Source organism: Aotus nancymaae, unplaced genomic scaffold (genome assembly GCF_030222135.1).
Source record: "Aotus nancymaae isolate 86718 unplaced genomic scaffold, 86718_ANA_hifiasm-v0.15.2.pri h1tg000057l, whole genome shotgun sequence".
NCBI lineage: Eukaryota > Metazoa > Chordata > Mammalia > Primates > Aotidae > Aotus > Aotus nancymaae.
In genome coordinates, this window is record NW_026988471.1 from 3,049,092 (window position 1) to 3,069,768 (window position 20,677).

At 48.4% G+C, this 20,677-nt stretch overlaps 1 protein-coding gene across 2 annotated transcripts in view; it reads left to right on the forward strand.

Annotated features, from left to right (window-relative positions):
• The window catches only part of DCDC2C (doublecortin domain containing 2C), a 146,072-nt gene that overhangs the window by 19,398 nt on the left and 105,997 nt on the right, over positions 1–20,677 (forward strand). For both annotated transcript variants that reach the window (XM_064363825.1, XM_064363826.1), the window contains exon 3: positions 11,437–11,513. In XM_064363825.1, coding sequence (XP_064219895.1) covers positions 11,437–11,513 — 77 coding nt within the window. The remainder of the gene's footprint in view (positions 1–11,436; positions 11,514–20,677) is intronic.

The following is a 20,677-nucleotide window of genomic DNA, read 5'->3' on the forward strand; positions in this document are numbered from 1 at the left end:
CAGATGCTTCAGGTACCAAACCGGCTCCATATCACCCTTAAACGTTATATAAGGACTGTAAGCTAGCAAGTTTATTGAATGAAGAAACTATTGAGAGTAGTGAACGCTGTGGCATTTTCTCCCTCCTCCCTGTGGGTGCTTCATGCCCCTTCAAATCAGAGGTGAGGTTCCAGAGGACAGCTCAGAGTGCTGGGGTGTGGTGGGAGGGACTGGATCTGATGCTGCTGGGTAAAGCACCTCTTGAGAGGATGAGGGTGTGCTTGGGACAACACAGCCCATGTTCTAGGGATTTGGGTTTGCAGGTGAGTGTGGAGGTGGCACCTGCTTCTGTCATCCTCAAGGCACCTAAAGAATGGTTGGCTCTGTGCTGCCTGTGAAGACAGCTTGGGGAGACCGCAGCTGTGGAAACTGTACTTGTCCCCTCTGGGGAGCTGGTGTGGCAAAGGTGTGTGCCTTTCCCTGGGAGGTGAGTCGATGCCTCAAAGGTAGCCAGACTTGAGCTGTTTAAGAATCATTGCCAGTCACGGTAAAGGTCTGTGGGGATGCAGCAAAGGGTTGTGATTTGCAACAGGAGTCAGCTGGGGAAGGTATCAGAAATATTCTGCATCAGGAATAGTCCAGCTTGGAGTCTCTGTGAGGTTTTCAGAGGAACTCACTAAAGCCTGCAACCTCCCTCCCTCCCCAAAGAGCCATATTTGGACACCTGCCAAGGAAGAGGAGCTAGGAGGTCAGATGACAGTTGCTCCAGTTGTATTAGACACTCCCTTGTTCTGATGCCAAGATGAGTAGGAGGTGGAAGGCAGAGTAAAATCCTATGAAACAATGAAATAACCATGCACCCTTCCCACGTGCAGCTGGGTCAGGCTTGAGCTAAGGGGAGAAGCTCTCAATGGGATACAGGATTAGGATTTAAATTGGACTGGGCTGGACATTGTCTATGTCTGTTGAGCTCATCATATGATTTCTTATTTTTAGTTTGTTAATATTATGAATTACATGAACTGATTTTCAAACATGGAGCCAACCTTGCATTCCTGGGGCAAACCCCATGTGATCGTAGAGTATCCTTTTTATATTTGTTGAATTTTATTTGCTAAAATTTTGTTTAGAAATTTTGTGTCTGTTCATAGAGGGATGTTGATTTGTTGTTTTTTTCTTCTTGTAGTGTCTTTCTCTGGTTTTGGTATCATTTCTTCCTTAAATGTTCGGCAGAATTTACTAGTGATACCATCCAGACCTGTAGTTGTCTTGATGGAAAGGTATTTGGAAGAGCTTGTCTAGAATTGGTACTGTTTCTTCCTTAAGTGTTTGATGGAATTTACCAGTGGAGCTTTCTGGGCTTGAGTTGTCTTGGTGTGAAGACCATGAGCTACACATTCCACTCTTCAGTAACTATCTGGGCCGAGCTGTCTTGGTGTGAAGACGATGAACTACACATTCCACTCTTCAGTAACTATCTGGGCCTGAATTGTCTTGGTGTGAAGACCATGAACTACACATTCCACTCTTCAGTAACTATCTGGGCCGAGTTGTCTTGGTGTGAAAACCATGAGCTACACATTCCACTCTTCAGTAACTATCTGGGCCTGAGTTGTCTTGGTGTGAAGACCATGAGCTACACATTCCACTCTTCAGTAACTATCTGGGCTGAGTTGTCTTGGTGTGAAGACCATGAACTACATATTCCACTCTTCAGTAACTATCTGGGCCGAGTTGTCTTGGTATGAAGACCATGAACTACACATTCCACTCTTCAGTAACTATCTGGGCCGAGTTGTCTTGGTGTGAAGACCATGAGCTACACATTCCACTCTTCAGTAACTATCTGGGCCGAGTTGTCTTGGTGTGAAGACCATGAGCTACACATTCCACTCTTCAGTAACTATCTAGGCCGAGTTGTCTTGGTGTGAAGACCATGAGCTACACATTCCACTCTTCAGTAACTATCTGGGCCGAGTTGTCTTGGTGTGAAGACCATGAACTACACATTCCACTCTTCAGTAACTATCTGGGCCGAGTTGTCTTGGTGTGAAGACCATGAACTACACATTCCACTCTTCAGTAACTATCTGGGCCGAGTTGTCTTGGTGTGAAAACCATGAGCTACACATTCCACTCTTCAGTAACTATCTGGGCCTGAGTTGTCTTGGTGTGAAGACCATGAGCTACACATTCCACTCTTCAGTAACTATCTGGGCCGAGTTGTCTTGGTGTGAAGACCATGAGCTACACATTCCACTCTTCAGTAACTATCTGGGCCTGAGTTTTCTTGGTGTGAAGACCATGAGCTACACATTCCACTCTTCAGTAACTATCTGGGCCGAGTTGTCTTGGTGTGAAGACCATGAACTACACATTCCACTCTTCAGTAACTATCCGGGCCGAGTTGTCTTGGTGTGAAGACTATGAACTACACATTCCACTCTTCAGTAACTATCTGGGCCGAGTTGTCTTGGTGTGAAGACTATGAACTACACATTCCACTCTTCAGTAACTATCTGGGCCGAGTTGTCTTGGTGTGAAGACTATGAACTACACATTCCACTCTTCAGTAACTATCTGGGCTGAGTTGTCTTGGTGTGAAGACCATGAGCTACACATTCCACTCTTCAGTAACTATCTGGGCTGAGTTGTCTTGGTGTGAAGACCATGAGCTACACATTCCACTCTTCAGTAACTATCTGGGCCTGAGTTTTCTTGGTGTGAAGACCATGATCCACACATTCCACTCTTCAGTAACTATCTGGGCCGAGTTGTCTTGGTGTGAAGACCATGAACTACACATTCCACTCTTCAATAACTATCTGGGCTGAGTTGTCTTGGTGTGAAGACCATGAACTACACATTCCACTCTTCAGTAACTATCTGGGCCAAGTTGTCTTGGTGTGAAGACTATGAACTACACATTCCACTCTTCAGTAACTATCCGGGCCGAGTTGTCTTGGTGTGAAGACTATGAACTACACATTCCAGTCTTCAGTAACTATCTGGGCCGAGTTGTCTTGGTGTGAAGACCATGAACTACACATTCCACTCTTCAGTAACTATCTGGGCTGAGTTGTCTTGGTGTGAAGACCATGAACTACACATTCCACTCTTCAGTAACTATCTGGGCTGAGTTGTCTTGGTGTGAAGACCATGAGCTACACATTCCACTCTTCAGTAACTATCTGGGCCGAGTTGTCTTGGTGTGAAGACCATGAACTACACATTCCACTCTTCAGTAACTATCTGGGCTGAGTTGTCTTGGTGTGAAGACCATGAACTACACATTCCACTCTTCAGTAACTATCTGGGCCGAATTGTCTTGGTGTGAAGACCATGAGCTACACATTCCACTCTTCAGTAACTATCTGGGCCGAGTTGTCTTGGTGTGAAGACTATGAACTACACATTCCACTCTTCAGTAACTATCTGGGCCGAGTTGTCTTGGTGTGAAGACTATGAACTACACATTCCACTCTTCAGTAACTATCCGGGCCGAGTTGTCTTGGTGTGAAGACCATGAACTACACATTCCACTCTTCAGTAACTATCTGGGCCGAGTTGTCTTGGTGTGAAGACCATGAGCTACACATTCCACTCTTCAGTAACTATCTGGGCCGAGTTGTCTTGGTGTGAAGACCATGAGCTACACATTCCACTCTTCAGTAATTATCTGGGCCTGAGTTTTCTTGGTGTGAAGACCATGAGCTACACATTCCACTCTTCAGTAACTATCTGGGCCGAGTTGTCTTGGTGTGAAGACCATGAACTACACATTCCACTCTTCAGTAACTATCTGGGCTGAGTTGTCTTGGTGTGAAGACCATGAACTACACATTCCACTCTTCAGTAACTATCTGGGCCGAGTTGTCTTGGTGTGAAGACCATGAACTACACATTCCACTCTTCAGTAACTATCCGGGCCGAGTTTTCTTGGTGTGAAGACTATGAACTACACATTCCAGGCTTCAGTAAAGATAGGGCTCTTCAGGTTCTTTCTTCTTGAGTAAACGTTGCTAGTTTGTGCCTTTTAATTTGTTCATTTAATTTATGTTGTGGACTCTCTTGGCATGAAGTTGTTTATAATGTTCTCTTACTCTATTAATATTTGTAGACTCTGAAGTGGTGTTGCCTCTCTCATTCCTGATATTGTTTGTGTCTTCTGTTTTCTTATCTGCCCATCTACAGGTTTATTAATTTTATTGAACTCCTCAAAGAGCCAACTTTTGGCTTATTGTTTTTCTCTACTTTTTCTCCCATTTTCTACTTCATTGCTCTTGTTCTAGTTTTTATTCTTCCTATTGTGTAGGGAGGTATGCATCTCTTTGGGGAATCTCTTCTCTCCCCCCAGCACTGTCTCCCCTTTCTCTTTGGGATGTCCTTTTCCTCCAGACACCTTTCCTTTCCAGGGCTCAGGCATTTGTGCATGATCCCTGCTGCTGTGTTGACAGACAGCTAACTTCCTTTCTCTGCATTGTTGTCAGAGGCATTTTGGAGATAGCGCCTTGGCTCAAAGAGCAACCAGTGTTGGAGATTTCAGTTTCAGTGTCAGGCTCAAGGGGAAGAGGCTTTCGAACATCAGATTGGCCAGTCTACTGTGTCTCGCTTCCTCCCTTCTCACCTCCCTGATGACTCCTCTGTAGACGTCTTCCTGTTCCTAGGCTGGGCACAGATCATCAGTATCTCTTCCCCATCCATAGGTCAACATTTGTCAGCAGCTTTGCTCTTCTGTTGTAAGTATATGACCCAACCATTGGCAGAAAGGAGCTGTTAACTTTGGCAAAACTTGTGCTGATGAGGTGTAAGTTACATGCCCCTCTACTCACCATACCTCTTCTGTTCTTGGTTTTGTCTGCTCATTACTCTGACAGTTTCAATCTTCCCTCTTTCTTCCTTTTCAGTTATTTTCTTTGTAGTGGCTATCCTCGAACCCTGTGCAGATAATGTAGGTGATTGACATCAAGCCAGAAGGAGTGATTGGTCTCATTTGTTACTATTTTCTTTTTACAAAAGGTGTAATGGAAGGGTGTCTTCTGAATGTTGCCCACTCAGGAATACTTGTTGCTTAGTTAATTGCTTTGCATGTGTGCTCCCCACTGTTTGAGAAGGGGGTTAAGGTTGCTGGGGTGGTGATGATGGTGATGAGGAAAGAAACTTAGGGATGCGGAGATGTTGGTAATTCAGAATGCTTCAGAAAAGAGAAAGCATTTTTCAATTTAAAGAAATACATTCTGAACAAATAAGATTTGAAATATAAAAATTCAAATTTTATTCCATGTAGGAAGAGCAGTGAGGGGGCAAACACCCTTGATCAGGAGCAAAGCTCTTGGCTTTAGCTTCCTGGGCACTGCTGTGCTGACTTTAGAGAAGTCACTGCTCTCTGAACCTTAGTCTTCTCATCAGGAGCATGGGGATGCTGGCCTGGATGGTGCAGAGCTCCGCTAGCTCCGGCAACTTCCAACCAGGGTCCATCTTTTTTCAGGTCAGGCACCATCCTAGAGAGACATAAAAGGAACTCAGACACAGACTTCCCAGACAGGGCGTCTCAGTTAGGGGTACGGGGCTTTGTGAGCTGGGACACCTGTTTCCTTCCCAGCTTTCCAGAGAAGGCAAAATCCCAGCCTTTAAAATGATGATGGAACTTTACAAAGCACATGAAATCAGTGAAGTCAATCGTGAAACCTCACCTTTTTTTTTTAAAGTAAAAGAATCACAACATTTTCTGAAAGATGGAATACAAAACCTCATTATCACCATGACCAAGATGGCAGAGGAACCTTTCCTCCAACCATTTCAGCCACACTTGCCTGTCCTCCTGCTTTAGTTGGATATTTTGTGTCATGGGAGGAACCCAGTGGAGGGATTAAATTATGGGGGCGGGTCTTTCCTGTGCTATTCTCATGATAGTGAATGAATCTCACGAGATCTGATGGTTTTAAAAAATGGGAGTTTCCCTGCACAGCCCATGGTGCCATGTGAAACCAGAGACAGGGCTGTGGAAGGCTTTGTTTGCCCAGGTTTGCCACATTTCTCCAGGAAGTGGTGAGGGGTTGGTGGGAGGAGATTTCTGGTGTCTGAACACTCCTTACATCACTGTTTCAGAATGGCTAGCCTAGTAAGGCTCCATGATGTTTTGGGGAGACAGGAAAGCTGATTGTTTCTTTGACTCACAGCATCACATAATGGGACTTGGAAGTGGCTTTGGGGTGATCCAGTGTAACGTTTTTTCTTGACAAATGAGGCAAGAAATGTAAAGACTACAGCACTTCTCTGAGGTTTCTGTGAATGGTGGCAGTTGTGTCTCTTTAGACTCCCAGGCTAAGCACCTGCTGCACAGTTGTTCAGCAGAGCGTTCTCTGTTAACTCACCCTGCTGAATACACGAGAGCTTGATCAGAACAATTTACTTTGCATGAGCTCCTCCTGTGATCCTTTCCTGATGCTAGATTCTCTGCAGGCTTTAGTTGGATATTTTGCATGGAAAGGGCCATGGGGATATTCGTGGAGGGTAGCTGGCACAGCATGAAGAGGTGGAGAGAGCAGGGACTTTGGAGCCCAAGAGAAAAGAACAACGAAGCCACAGTAATTGCTGTGTGATATGGTTTTGCTGTGTCCCCACCCAAATCTCATCTTGAATTGTAACCCCACAATTCCCATGTGTCATAGGAGGAGCCCAGTGGGAGGGATTAAATTATGGGGGTGAGTCTTTCCTGTGCTGTTGTCGTGTTAGTGAATGAGTCTCATAAGATCTGATGGTTTTAAAAAAACGGGAGTTGCCCTGCACAAGCTCTCTGTGCCTGTCACCATCAACGTAAGATGTGACTTGCTCCTCCTTGCCTTCCACCACGATTGTGAGGCCTCCCCAGCCACATGGAACTGTAAGTCCATCAAACCTCTTTCTTTTGTAAATTACCCAGTCTTGGGTATGTCTTCATCAGCAGCGTGAAAACAAACTGATACACTGTTATCAACTGAACCTTCATGTCAGTCATCTGCTAAGCACTTGACAATGTGTTATCTCATTTCGCGCTACTCACTTTGGAGGCAACAACTTTACGAGGCATGCAGTATTGCTATTAGCATTGCATGCAGGAGGCAGCTGAGGCCACACAGCTAGTAAGTGTCAGAGCCAGTACTGGAATCCTGGATGATTCAAAGCACAGGCTCCTGAGTACTAGGCTACATTGGCATGGATTCCAGTACTCATTTTGCTAAAAAGTAAAATACAATGTTTTTGATGGCTTATCATGGCCAGGACACTTAATAGCTTTGTGTTCCTGGGAAAATTATGTGACCTCTCTGATTCTTTGTTGCCTAGATATTTTGCCTGGTTATATTGAGGGTTAGGTATGAATGCAGGTAAAGAGTCTACTGCAATGCTTGATCCGTGGTGAGTATTCAGAAACCAGTGGTTGCTCCTTGGGGAGATATACCTGTGGTCAGCTTGAGTTTTCCACCTTTGATTTGGATTTGGTTGAATTGCCTTGGTTGAAGAGGTCTAAACCTCCTAGCATCCTTCAGCCTCTCAGCACAGATGAGTGGTGTGAGTCTTTGGCTCTGACAAGTGTGAGTGAGGCTGTCATCACCATCAGACATATGTGCTTGACATTGCTCAGGAGATTATGAAGTACAGAGAAAAAAAATGTCCAGAATCACATTATCTAATTGCCGGAGTTATTTAATTAGGCAGGTGGTATCAGGGTTAATGAATCATTAACACCTCAAAAGAGCAATTAGCGCATTGTTTCTGTAATATTATGCAATCGAGCAGAAAGCTGCTTCTTAGGGTGGCTGTATTTTAACAGAATTTTGCAGAGGATAGTTTCTGTTGTTTTGTTTTCAAATGAGGTCTGTAAATTCATGCTTGCTGTTGACACTCATGACGTTGGTTTTTCCCATGAGTATGCAGGTGTGTTTAATTTTATATATAGTATGATAACAGGGTGGAGTGGATGTAGTTGTGCATTTCCACATTCTTCCGTGGCCTCTTTTCCTGGAATCCTTTCCAGAGCAGCAGAGCTCTTCCTCCCTTGTCATGGTAGCATTCATTCATTCATTATTCATTTGTAATCATGAAATAGTTATGAATTCCTATTGGGGTCACTCATCATTCAGGCACTGGGGGTACTTGGTTGAACATGACAATGGGTCCCTGCTCTTGGAAGCTTCCATTCTACAAAAGGACGCAAATAAGCAAACAAGAAAGGAGAGGCAGGATGAAGTGCTCAGATGGAGGCAGGGGGAGCCTCTCTGAGGAGCTGACATCGAAGTGACTTCTTAACGTAAGAGGGGCAAAGCAGGCGAAGATCGGCGAGGATGTTCCAGGCTCAGGTCCTGTGTGGGAACAGGCTGGTGTTTCAGGAACTGCAAGAACGCAAGCATGTCCGGAGTGCAGGGAGGCCAGGAGGGGTGCAGAGGCAGGGTGGAGAGGCAGCCAGTGCCAGCTGCCTGAGGGTCAGCATGGAGGCAGGTAGGGCAAGGGCGGGCCTCACTGAGGGGCATCACACCGGCTTCTGATGTGTGTTTCCAAAGGCTGCTTTGCTTGCCACGAGGAAAGGATCCTCGTGGGGCAGGGGAGAGATGGTGGAAGTGGTGAGAAGCGAAGGGTCAGAGGTGTGGCTTTGAAGTCGAGTTGATGGATGCACGGATGGCAAAAAGGATGAGAAGACCCAAGAATGCCACCCAGAGTTTATAGTTGAACAAATGGGGCTGGGGTGGCTCCATTTTCTGAGGTGGGGAAGCCTGGGTTGATCCATTGGCTACAGATAAAATCAGAAATTCTATTTGGGCCATATCAACATGGAGGTGCCTGAACAGCTCTCCTCCCCCCTTCTCAGTCTCTGTCTGTGTTTCTGTATGTGTGTGCCCGGGGAGAGGGGGACTTTCATATTTATTGTATTGAATATTTATTACTGTTGTAGGTATTGCATTGTGCCTTTTATAAAATGTTATCTCATCGTCATCTCAATGTTATTCTCGTAAGAACTCTGTAAGGCATGACGATCCCCATTCTAAAACTTAATCATCTGCGGCTCAGAGAGGTGTAGTTGCCTCTCCAGACCACGTGGATAGTAACAGCTGGGATTTGAATCCAGGTTTGACCAATTCCAAAGCCTGGGGTCTTCCCGTCTGCCAGGCTGCCTCTCAGGCAGCTCTCTGTTCTGATGGCAGGCACTGTAGGATTTCAGGGAGGTGCCAGAATGGCCTCTCAGTGGCAGCTGTGGCTTCTCAGTTCCTCTCACCCTTCTGCCACGCCCCCGATGAGACACACCTCCCTGGTCTCCTTCAGGGACAGGAGACCCAGAGTAACTCCTATCCCCCCTCCTCTTTCAAAACACAGTTCTCACTATAATGAGGTATGCAGCTCATTCTCTCTCACTGTGCATCTGGGGTGCATGGCTTAGGTGCTCTTCTTGGCCAAGGCTTTTTTAGGTGACATTCAACTTGGGTGATGTGGGCCAGCTCCTGTAACATTAATAGGTTAAGTGGATCATCTCATGGTCTTGTGTGTGAGTTGTGGAACCCGGCGGGGTCTGGGTGTTGAGGAGCAGAGGAGCAGGGCCCCAGGAGGACCCTCCCTGCGGGGCGGGGTCTGGGTGTTGAGGAGCAGAGGAGCAGGGCCCCAGGAGGACCCTCCCTGCGGGGCGGGGTCGGGGTGTTGAGGAGCAGAGGAGCAGGGCCCCCGGAGGACCCTCCCTGCTGGACCAGGCAGGAAAAGTTATTGCCACTGCGTCTGATTCGGGAGCAGAGCCCCCCAGCTGGTGATCCAGCATTGGAGTGGGCAAGTGGGCAGGCAGCAGGACCCCAGCAGAGGTGAGGTTTAAGAGCTGGGTCTCAAGGCAGAGCTGGGAACTGAGGGAGGGACACATTTGTCCCACCTGAACTCCTCATCAGCATAGACTCCTGGACGCCGAGCTGCTGGAACCTCTTCTGTGCTAAGTCGGGTGTGGTTGGGAGGGGAGAAGGGGCTGCAGCTTGGAGAGGAGGGCGTGGATTAACAGCCTTAGATGTGGAAGGAGGCCCTGTTGACAGGTTCAGGCCCCCCGACCTTCTGGGGGATGGGGTGTAGGCAGGGCCCGTGCCACGGTGTGTCTGTGCCGGGAGTTTCCTGGGTGGGTATGAAGTAGGCAGTAGGAAGGACGCCGAATGAATTCGGCTTAGTGCCAGGAGGGATGATCGATTCTGCTGCAGCTGAGAGGTGGCTTCCCAGTGCTGGGCCTTGGACGGACAGTGAAGGTGGGCCCTGGAGGCTGTGGGGGCTGGAGCAGAGGCCCTCACTGTGCAGCAGAGGCCCTGGGAAGCACATGGCTGGGGGCCAGGGCGGCCGAAGGAGCACAACATGGAGGGTGTGGGGTGCAGAGTGACGAGGCTGCTGGCTGGGTCAGGAGGGAGACTGTGCCCAGCAGTGTTGTGGGGAAGTCGTTGGTGTCCGTGGGAGGTGGCGGAGTGGGACCCTGGTGAGGAGCCCTTGAGTGGATGTCACCATCATCCAGGTGAGAGCCGGGGGGTGTGAGCCAGGCAGTGGGGCTGCAGCGGATGTGTGGGCAGAGGCAGACAGGGTCCCGATCCAGGAAAATCCAGGGGTGGGAGGTGTGAAGGGACCCAAGCTTCTAATCCAGGGGTGGGTGGGGGATGTTGTGGAGACGGGACATGGACAGGGGAGCAGCTCTTCAGAGGAAGGCCAGGCCTGAGGTGCTGGGTGTCCTCGGTGAGCCTCAGCCTTGTGAGTGGGTCAGGACCTTGGCACTCGGCACGGGGGAGGGGCTAACATCCCTTCCCAATAGGAGCTCCCCCATTTGCTTTTCTGCACACTCTTAAACAGGACAGCTGTGAGGACGACGGGCTCTGCTTACCTGGGACAGGTCTCAGAAGTTCTTTTCCCCATTTTTGTCTCATCCGCAGTGGACCTGAGACTGAGGCTGTGGCCATGTGTGACGGTTGGCCAGCCTCTCAGGCTGCATTCACAGCAACCAGGAGAGAAGGCGGAGGGGCTCTGCCTGCTGGCCAGGACATTCTGGTTGGAGTCTTGTGATGGAATCAGAAGCGACATGTCCATTCTTGGGGCCCCATAACTTGGCCAGAAAAGCCCCTGGGCATAGTAGGCCATCGATGCATGCTTCTTGGGCACCACGGGGAGCCTCTCTAGCATGGATGCCCGGCCTTTGGTGGCACCTTTGCCCATCGGCCCAGCCCCCACACCCTGTACCTCCCCCACATGCAGTGCAGAGCCCTCAGCCCTGGATCACCTCGAGTTGCACTTGCTGGGTCTTCTCCTCCCCAGCACCTGACCTGCCTTTCTTTGCATCCCTCCTGGACCTGCCCCTGCGTGTTCTAGTGACAAAGGAATTTCCCCCTTTGCTTATGTTTTAGGGCATTGCTGTGCACACTGTTGAATTTAGCAGGTGTTGGCTAATTTGAACTGAATTCTCAGGCTTATTTTTTCCTTTTTCAGATCAAACCAGTGGTGCATTGTGATATAAATGTGCCTTCCAAGTGGCAAACATATCCTCATATATCCCGACATATAAAGTGAGTGCAGTGTTATGGGTGAAAAAATCAAACTGTGCCATAGCTGCCTAAAAACAAGACTTTCTATCCCGACAGAGGCTCCTTAGCGTCCTTGCCGTCCCTCCTCCTCCTCCTCCTCACCCCGCCCTCTCCTGCTCTGGCGCCCCGACAGCTGATTTCTTTCTCCTAGACCACCTTCTGTCTGCTTCAGCTGTTCAGGCGCTGTCTCCTCTTGAGCCCTGATTTTGGAAAAGAAAAGCAATCCGATGCCGTTGTCCGCAGAACGTTCACCTGGGGATGCGAAGAGCAGAGCTTCGTACACACAGCTCAGTTTTAGGCTCTTAAATTTTGTTTTGATGTTTTTAATGTAGCAGTTGCAGCTGCAGCATGTTGAAGGGAAACGTAAAAGCTGTTTCCTCGCCCCATGACCTCTTGCTACGAAAGGCCCTTGCGGGCTACAGCACATCCGAGCCAGGTGCTGCTGCAGGAGCAGAATGCGTCAGAGCCTCGCTGGCCACTGCCCTGGGATGCCCCTGGCAGCGCCAGGCACGGAGGCGCTCAGCGGAAGGCAGTGGGACTAGTTGTGAGCCCTGTGTGTGTCAGTCTGCATTATGTTTTTGGGGTCGGAGAAAGCGCACTGGACTCACACTCACCGTCGGTTCACATCCCGGCTTTTGTTCTGATCAGCTTGGGACCTGCACCTGCTGCTTCACTCTGGGGCTGTCTCCCGCTGTGGAAAACAGGCCTGGGGATATCCGCGCGGCACGCTCTGGTGGGGGTGGCTTCGGGAATGTTTGCAGCTAGCCCCACCGTGCTTGTCACAGTGTAGCAGTTCTCGGATCGACAGCTCTTCCCTGTGTCCTTTTATTGGGACGTTTTAGTATTTTAGTGATTAAAAGCCCTGACGTGGACATCTTTCCATTTTACCACATGCTGGTCCAAACGGAAGGAATTTTAGTGAGTTTCCAGAGAATCCTGAGCTGTTCATGTGGGGGCACCGCAGTGGTGTCTCATCCCAGCCCTGTGTGAGCTGGAGTCACCGCTACTCTGTGTCCTCTCGGTCCCGAGAGGCAAGGGCTTGGAGGCTCATGAGGCTGGAAACTCCCTGATTCACCCGACAGATCCCCAGGCTGGGAAGGAAAAAGATGAAGGAAAGGTGGTGACCGTGAATTTGCCAGACTTGGCTCCTTGCACTTTTCCTTAGAATCTCAACGGCCATTTCTTTAAAATACGTTACTTTAAGCTTCTGCAAGGGGGCCACCTAAATACACAACGTCTTTCCATGCCATCTTTCGTGTATCTGAGAGCTGTTTTGAAATAATAAATGACACAGTATTTCTAAGTTTTGTTAATGATATCTTTCCTGCAGAACGTATGGCAACTCAGGGAACATCGTTGCTTTGTGGGTCCTTCTTGCCAAAGACACCATCGCTAAAGCCACATTTTGTGGATGTGACCCGGGCCGTCAGTGAGCCTCACTCACCTGACAGACGTGCTGATTCTTTTCAGTGAGAAGCCACCCACTTGTGTGGCACTGGCCATTGTCTCGGTGTGTTGGAACTTCCACTAGATGGACCCAAATATCCGTCTGAATGCAGGGTCCTTCCTACCCCGAAAAGTCCTGGTTATGTTCCTTGGAGTCCTTGTAACTATAAAAACACATAAACAACAGTTATGATGGCTTTCAGAGGCGTAGATGCTCAGGACAGAGAGGCAGGCCGTAACCCTTCCTGGCTGAGGAGGGTCGGGGAGGGCTGAGTGGCTTGTTGAGCTGTGTTTTGCGGCAGCTGGATGCTGGAGACAGAACCTGGGGCTCCCGCAATGGGGTCATCTGGGGCTTGAGCTGGTGGTGAGTGCATGGGTTGGAAGTCATCGATCTGGAGGTCAGGGCTTGGATGGAAGCTCTGGTTCTGGCACTGACTGGCAGTTCTGGAAGTTAGAATTCTGTCCTCCGCTAGAGACTGGGAGACAGGCCCCATCCGGCCTGAGGCTTGCAGTTCAAGGGAGGGGTCTTAGGTGCAGGAACGCGTCTCATTGCGAGAGATGCATATTTATCAATGCTCTAAGAAAGAGCTGTCGGGGGCCTATCTCAGGTGTTGACTGGGACGAAGAGTACACGTTCCTGGCAGCCCTGGGTTTTTTCAGGTGGGAGTTTAGTGGTGGGGCTGGGGCCGTCCTATGGCTGTGGCCTGCTGCTGCTGGATGTGGGCTAGGGTTGATTATCTTGGTGCAGAGTTGTCATAGGCCAGAGTTCTGCGACACTCAGCCCCTCTTCTTGTTCGTGAGGAAGAGCAGGTGTATTTCTTGTAGAACAACCACTGCCTGTCATAAGAGGGACTTGAGGAGGAGGGTCCAGCTGTTGCTTCCAACTGCTGTATGTTCAGGAGGAGCTGAGAGGTGGCCGAGGAGCACAACCCTCCCGCAAGGGTGGTATGCATCGGGAGATGAAGGCATGACAGCTGGGATGGATACAAAGAAGCCAGAGGCCAGGCACGGTGGCTCACGCCTGTAATCCTGGCACTTTGGGAGACTGAGGCAGAAGGATCACTGGAGCCTAGGAGTTTGAGACAATCCTGGGCAACATAGTGAGACCCTGCCTCTAAAAAAAAAAATAAGAAACTGAGTCCCTCAAGGAGGAAATTATTTAAAGGAGAGTCAAGTCAGTCTTTCTGGAGGGTATAAGCTCTCAGCTGTGTCTTGGGTGTCAGCCTTTGCTGTGAGTGTCTCTTGACAAATTTCCTCTCGAGTGTCATCTACAAACGGGTGGCACTGAGGACTGACTCTGCACAAACACCTCCCTGGTTGCCAGTCAGTAGTCTGAGGCTAGACTGTTTTGTGAAGTCATTTACAAAGTGCTGAAGCTTCTGGGGTTAATGATGCCGCAGCTTGTCCTAAGTTGGAGATGGAATCTTCCAGTTCTGGGGCTGGCTTTGCTGACCCCCTTTGTAACCTTGTAGTGTATCCGTCGTCACAGGCGAGGGTGCTGTGGGAGGAACAGACCACCCTACTAGGCGGGCTCCGGGCAGCAGGTCCCACTTAAGGCAGCTCCATGTCCACCACTGCTTGGTCCACAAGTCTCAGGGCCAGCAGCTGGGGCAGCACTCGTGTTTCTGAGTCTCCTTTGCGAAGTTTGTCACATTTAGCCATTTCAAGGTCGGCATGGGCCACATGCCAGGACCCAGTCCACTGGCTGGTTGCACTTTCTAAGTTTTGTGACCACATCATACCCAATAATGACCCTTATGAGAATAAGGTTATTGGCTATTGCCTGTACTGGTTGTGACTGGCTTGAAGGGCTAACCGGGAGTAGTCCCCAGAGGGAGAAAAGTAACCGTTGACTACGGTCTTCTCGCTCATTGGGCGTTTTAGTCGTGTTCAACCCGCAATTCCATCTGCCTGGTTTCTTTGCCAAATAATTTCCTGTGATGTTGACATCACGGGGTATTGAAGGAAGACGATGCCTACAGGGAGTCTGGCCCTCATACTGAGCTCCTGTTTCATGAGAATATAAAGTGTCCTGCCACAGGGACATGAAGGGTTCCCTGTGTCCCACAGACAGGCCAAGTCTATTAGGCTGATTTCCCGTGAACGGTCATGTTCCTGAGCTCATGAGGCCATGTTGTAGTCCCAGGCTTGGGGGCCTTGAAGTTACAGTTCGTGCCACTTCAGAAGGGGACTGCTCTGGTGGTGTGTGTGGGATGTTTCCTGTCAGGACCTTATTTATGGGTAAGACGAGGCCGCTATGAAGGGGTTCCCAGTTTCAGGACTGAATAGGGAAGGGGGCGGTGAGTGCAAACCCAGGAATTCACCTGTTAGTCTCATTGGCTGCCTGGTGAGCCGAGAGAATGAGGGAGTGGTGACCACACTAGGAACTTGCAGGCAGAGTGAGACTGGGGGAACCAGGGAGGGCCCAGCGGAAGGCTGGACGTGGTTCTGGGAGCGAGTAGTAGTTGACGCAATTGGGAGGAAGATGCAGGAATCACAGGAGAAGATTTAGTCTGTTGGGGAGTGTGAAAAGGCAGGAGCATCTGTGGGCTCTTGTTCCATGATCTGGAGAGAAGCCACCGTGTCGTGGCATCACCTGCTGGTTCCACGGTTGTTGGGACAGTTGTCTGCCTCTGGCTGTCATCTGCTGCTGGAAGCTGTCGGTACAACTGTGGTTTGAGATCTCTGGTTGGATGCTTTCCAGTCTGAATCATCCTTATGTGTTTTTTTTAGCCATGAGATACGGACAAAAGTTGAACACCTTGTAATTGGACAGAAATGAACAAAACAGCACAAGGTCCTTCTTGTGTGGGTTCAAGGTTAGTTTCCTGACGGTGGCATTTCCAAAATACCAGATCTCATATCTGCAAATTGTGTAAAGGCTGATCAAGGAGTTTGAGACGAAGGACTGTGTGTATTTAATGAACTCCCGACAGTGTCTGAGGATGTCAGACTGCCTTAAATTGAAATCCCTTGTTAGCCAGGAGGTGTGGGGCATTCTCATGGTCTTCCTGTAATGGTTTCAAAGGGAGACCGTGTCTGAGGAGGATGGGGTGAGGATCTGGGAGTCAAAAGAAGGATGAGTGACACCTCTGGCCATAGAAAGCCCAGTTCTTCAGACAGCTTAGCCAGCTTGGACTTTGGACACCATGGGCTCTTCCTAAGGGGCCTGATGACTGAGGCTGTAAGGGCAGTGGAGTCTTTGACTAATGTGTTGTATTTTTAGTTGCTTGTGTAATTTTGCTAGTAAAAGGTGATCTTTCATTAGAAATTATAGAGGGGATACCCCAAGTGGGATAGATTACTTCCAGGACAATGTTGGCAACTGACATCGTGGAGGCATTTTGGCAGCGGAAAAACCTCTAACCGTTCAGAAAACATGCAGATCAGTGTGGGGACATACTGGGGACGTATTGGCTGCTGGGACTCTGGTAATTGGATAAAGTCTGCTTGTCAGTGAAGGAGGGGGCCAGGGAAAGCTGTTTCCCTTCCTCAGCCCATGTTTAGAATTTTCCCAGGGCTATGTTTCCGGCAGATGGCGTGAGGGGCAGCTGCTTGGTCCAGATAAAAGCTAAAGGGTTCAAGCCATTGTTTGTCCAGTACGTGCTGCACTTGGACCTTTCTGGGCTGAGTCAGGTGTAAACCACATACAGTGACTCCGGTGATAGACTTGGGTGGGGCATGTGGAGCTCCTGTGTTATTTCCTTGGGAGGCATCTTGAAGACGTTGTTTCCTTCACGGGAGGGGTCTGTTGAGGTTGCCATAACAAAACACGTGCGCCTGGGTAGTTTATAAACAACAGAAATTTTTGGCCCACAGTTCTGGAGGCCGAGATGGAGGTTCCAGCGGGTTTGGCCTCTGGCAAGGGTTGCTCCCTGCTGCACAGAGGTGCCTTCTTGCTGTGTCCTCCCTGATAGAGGGGGCAGGCGAGCTCTCTGAGGCCTCTTGTATAAGGGCACTCACCCCAGTCATAAGCCTAAGCCCCTCATGACCGAATCTCCTTTCAAAGGCCTCCCCTCTGAATGCTTTTGCATTGCGGATTTGGTTTCAACGTGAACTGGGGGATGAGGGGACACAGAATTCAGACCGTAGCAGAGGGCGAATAACCCCACCAGGGGTCCGGGGCCTCGAAGGGTGAGCCAGCGGTATGGGCTCAACGCCAGGAGACCATGTGGGTTTCTCAAGCGGAGGCGGGGAAGAAGTCCCAGTTTGTCTTATTTATTAGCCCATTTATTTCCCTAAGTCTCATCTGATTTCTTTATACCGTGTCCCTCCGTTTTAATAATAGCAGTTTGCTGGGGTAATAACAGTGCTTCCAGAAGTTCTGCTGTTTGACTCAGGTACCGGCTGCTGTCATCAACCCCCCGTTTCCATAGCACCAACATCACATACTGCCGCAAAGCCATGGCGGCTGGCAGCGTGGATGTTTCACCTTCATTCCTTCTGTCTTCATGCACGCCCGAGTGAGAGTGATTCATTCAGCCTCCTTGGCTGATTTAACACATGGCAGGGCTCCATCGCCAAGAGGTGTGTGCTGATCAGTGATGGGATATCCAGCCTGGAACGGCTCATCCTCCCTCCAGAGATGGAAGCCATAAAGAGTGAGATCTGCTTAGGGCAGAGGGGTTTCTGATGAATCTAATCTAGGATGAGATGATCATCTGATGTTAGTGACTTGGGTGTCCCGTCCATGGTTAGTGGGTGCAAGTGGCAGGGTTAAGGCTTTGATGGTGTAGTACGGTTATGTGAGGGTGGAGAGCAGTAGATTTCATAAGAGGGAATTTTGGCCACAGAGAAACGCGGTATTCTCATTAAGCAGTAGGGTCTGTAAGGTCTGAATGGGATGAGGAATGCGTGTGTCCAATAGGTGACCCAGTTGCAAGTGAGAGGCAGCCGGGACAAGACCGGTGATTGCAGCCCTGGCTCGCTGGCGGGGGATTTGCCTCAACTCCTGAGCTCGGCGGAAGCGCTCGCAACCCAGCTTTTCATGTGTTGGGGATGAGACTCCAAGACATGATCCTCTCCTTCATTAACAAGGAAGGACAAAGGCAGGGAGTAATTGGGAAGTTCGAGGTGGGGTGAAACTAGAGAGCCCTTCAGGTTCTCAAAAATGTCTTTAGGTGGGGGGTTCCTTACTGCTGGGTCCAGGGATGACTCCCTCATCATGGCCTAAAAAGAAGAGGCAATTGGAGAGAAATTGGGCGTCCATATCCTCCAGCGTCCCACAAGGCCCCCGCCCCCGTCCCCAATTGTCCTTTTGCTTCCAGGAAAGGAAAACGTTGAGGATTAGAAACTTGGTCTTTGTGTGTGTGTGTGTGACCAAGATATCATAGCCCGGATACCAGACACACAGAGAGGATAATTGAACTTGGTGTCTAGCCACTCCGTGGCCTAAGGAGGCATTCAGCACACAGAAGGGAGCTGTTGTCACTTTCAGAACGTAGGAGGACATCATCCACAAATTGGATTACAGTCGAGTTTCCTGGGAACTTTACCTCCTTCAGATTTGCACTTAGGGTGTGTGAGAAGCAGGTAGGGGCCTCAGTAAATCCTTGGGCATAATGGTCCAGGAATATGGTTCATCTTCCCAGGTGAAGGTGACAAGCACGAGGAATTTTCATGACAGGGAATTCTAAAAAAGGCAGGGCACGCATCGATGACCGTGAAATACTGGGTGTCAGAAGTGATCACAGCCAGGATAGTGTTAGTGTCAGGCACTAAGAAAAACCTCGATTTGACAATTTTTTGATCAGTCTCAGATCTTAGATCAGTGGGTATTTTTCCATTTGGCTTTTTAGAGGCTGGAATGGGAGTGTGGCATGGACTAGAAATATCGGGCAGTACCTTTCAAGTCCCTCCGGTTTTAAATGATTTTTGGGAATCTTGGGGAGCGGCGTGGAAGGATCTATTCCTATCTTTCAGGGTTCTGCCTCCAAATACATCTTACATTTGTGGAGTTTGTGATCCACAGAGAAGGAGGAGTCCTGCCTAACAGCTGACGATGTCCTTGGCTAAATGAGTGCCAGGTGGAGGGAAGCAGAGAACTTAGGGAAGTCGGTCACAGTGTCAGGGAGCATAGACGAGAGGAAAGGAGTCCCTGGGGACACAGTGGAGTCTAACACCCTGATTCAGGAGAGGATCCCTTCCTCTGTCCTTTCGAGAAGGCAGGGGTCTAATTGAGCAGATTAACACAAGCCACCTACGGATGGCTAAACTAAAAGAACCCCCTGCGACACACACCCACTAGGGCTTTGGGAGCTGTAAACATTTACCCCTACACACTGCTGAGGGGTCGGGCCCCACAGCCTGCCCGTCTGGATGCCCCCTACAGGTTGAGCAGCGGGGCACCGAAGAAGTGAGCCACATGCCCCTCGCACGCCCTGTGACGGGGACAAGGGAACTTTTCCTGTTTCACAACCGCTGTTAACCTTAAGGCACCTTTGCTCCTCATGCTCTTTCTATAGCCCGCTGTTGTGGGTTTTGTCTACAACATTAATTATATTTGACCCTTTTCCCCCTGTAGATATAAATTCTGCATAAATAATTTTTAATGGCTGTGTACTTTACGGTGTGACCGTGGCATCATTTATTTAACCAGTCATCTAAACTTAGACAATTTGTATTTTTGGCTTCATACATAATTCCATGAGAAATATCATCACCTATAAGTCTTTGTCCACTTTTCTGTGGGGTGAGTTTCGTGGCGTGGGATGGCTGGGTCAGTGATGATTGATCCCTTATATTACATTGATCTATTTTGCCAAAGTGTCCTTCAAGAAGACTGTGCAGATTTCCGACTACATCAGCAGTGGGTTGGTATGCCTCTTTCTCAACACTCAGGATAACACTATACATTAAATTTCTTAAAAATCAAGACAAAAATATAACAAGACCTTGTTTAAACATTTATTACTTTTATTCCTGTTAGTAATCTATATTTAGAAAAACTTTCAGCCTAAACCAAGTAAGAAAACCAATAGTTGAGAACATTGTAGCAAACCTTTATTGTAATTGTAATAGCACAATGATAAACGATGCTGTAACTTGCAGAAGATTTCTGTTTATGACTTCTTTTTTTTTTTTTTTTTGTTTATGACTTCTTGTGGGCGGCATCTTAACTGTGGAAGAAGTTGGACTCTGGGTGGATTGGAAGTCTCTTTTGCCACAAAACCTTAGCAGAGAAAATGGGTTCTCTGTATTGTGACAAACATATTAAATTACTATTTACATTTACTTTAAAGTGAGATATTTCTCAAATTCTAAGTTATTTGAATTTAAGGAAAAAGACAACAAAATGGCAGTAACAGTAAATTATAATGTAAAAAAATTAACAACCAGAATTGCAAAGGTGAGCTTCTGTATTGTTAAAAGATATCAATGATAACATTCATTATTTTTAGACTTAAACAATACACCTTATATTTTACATTATTATAATGTGAATTACAAGAGTTTGAAACTATTGCAAGTGTCTGATTATGGCCTAGTCTCATGAACACTTCTAACTTGGTATTGGGTTTCGAAAATCTTCTAAGTACTTCCTTTCCCTCAACACATAGAAATAATAAATGACTCCCCCCCCACCAAGATTACATCGAAGCTGCCTTAAAACTCAGGAGTGAAATAAGTGGTTTCTGTTAATTTTTCAAAGGAATGCATATAATTTTCTCTGGGAGATGATCTTGGCTCCAGGGAAAGGG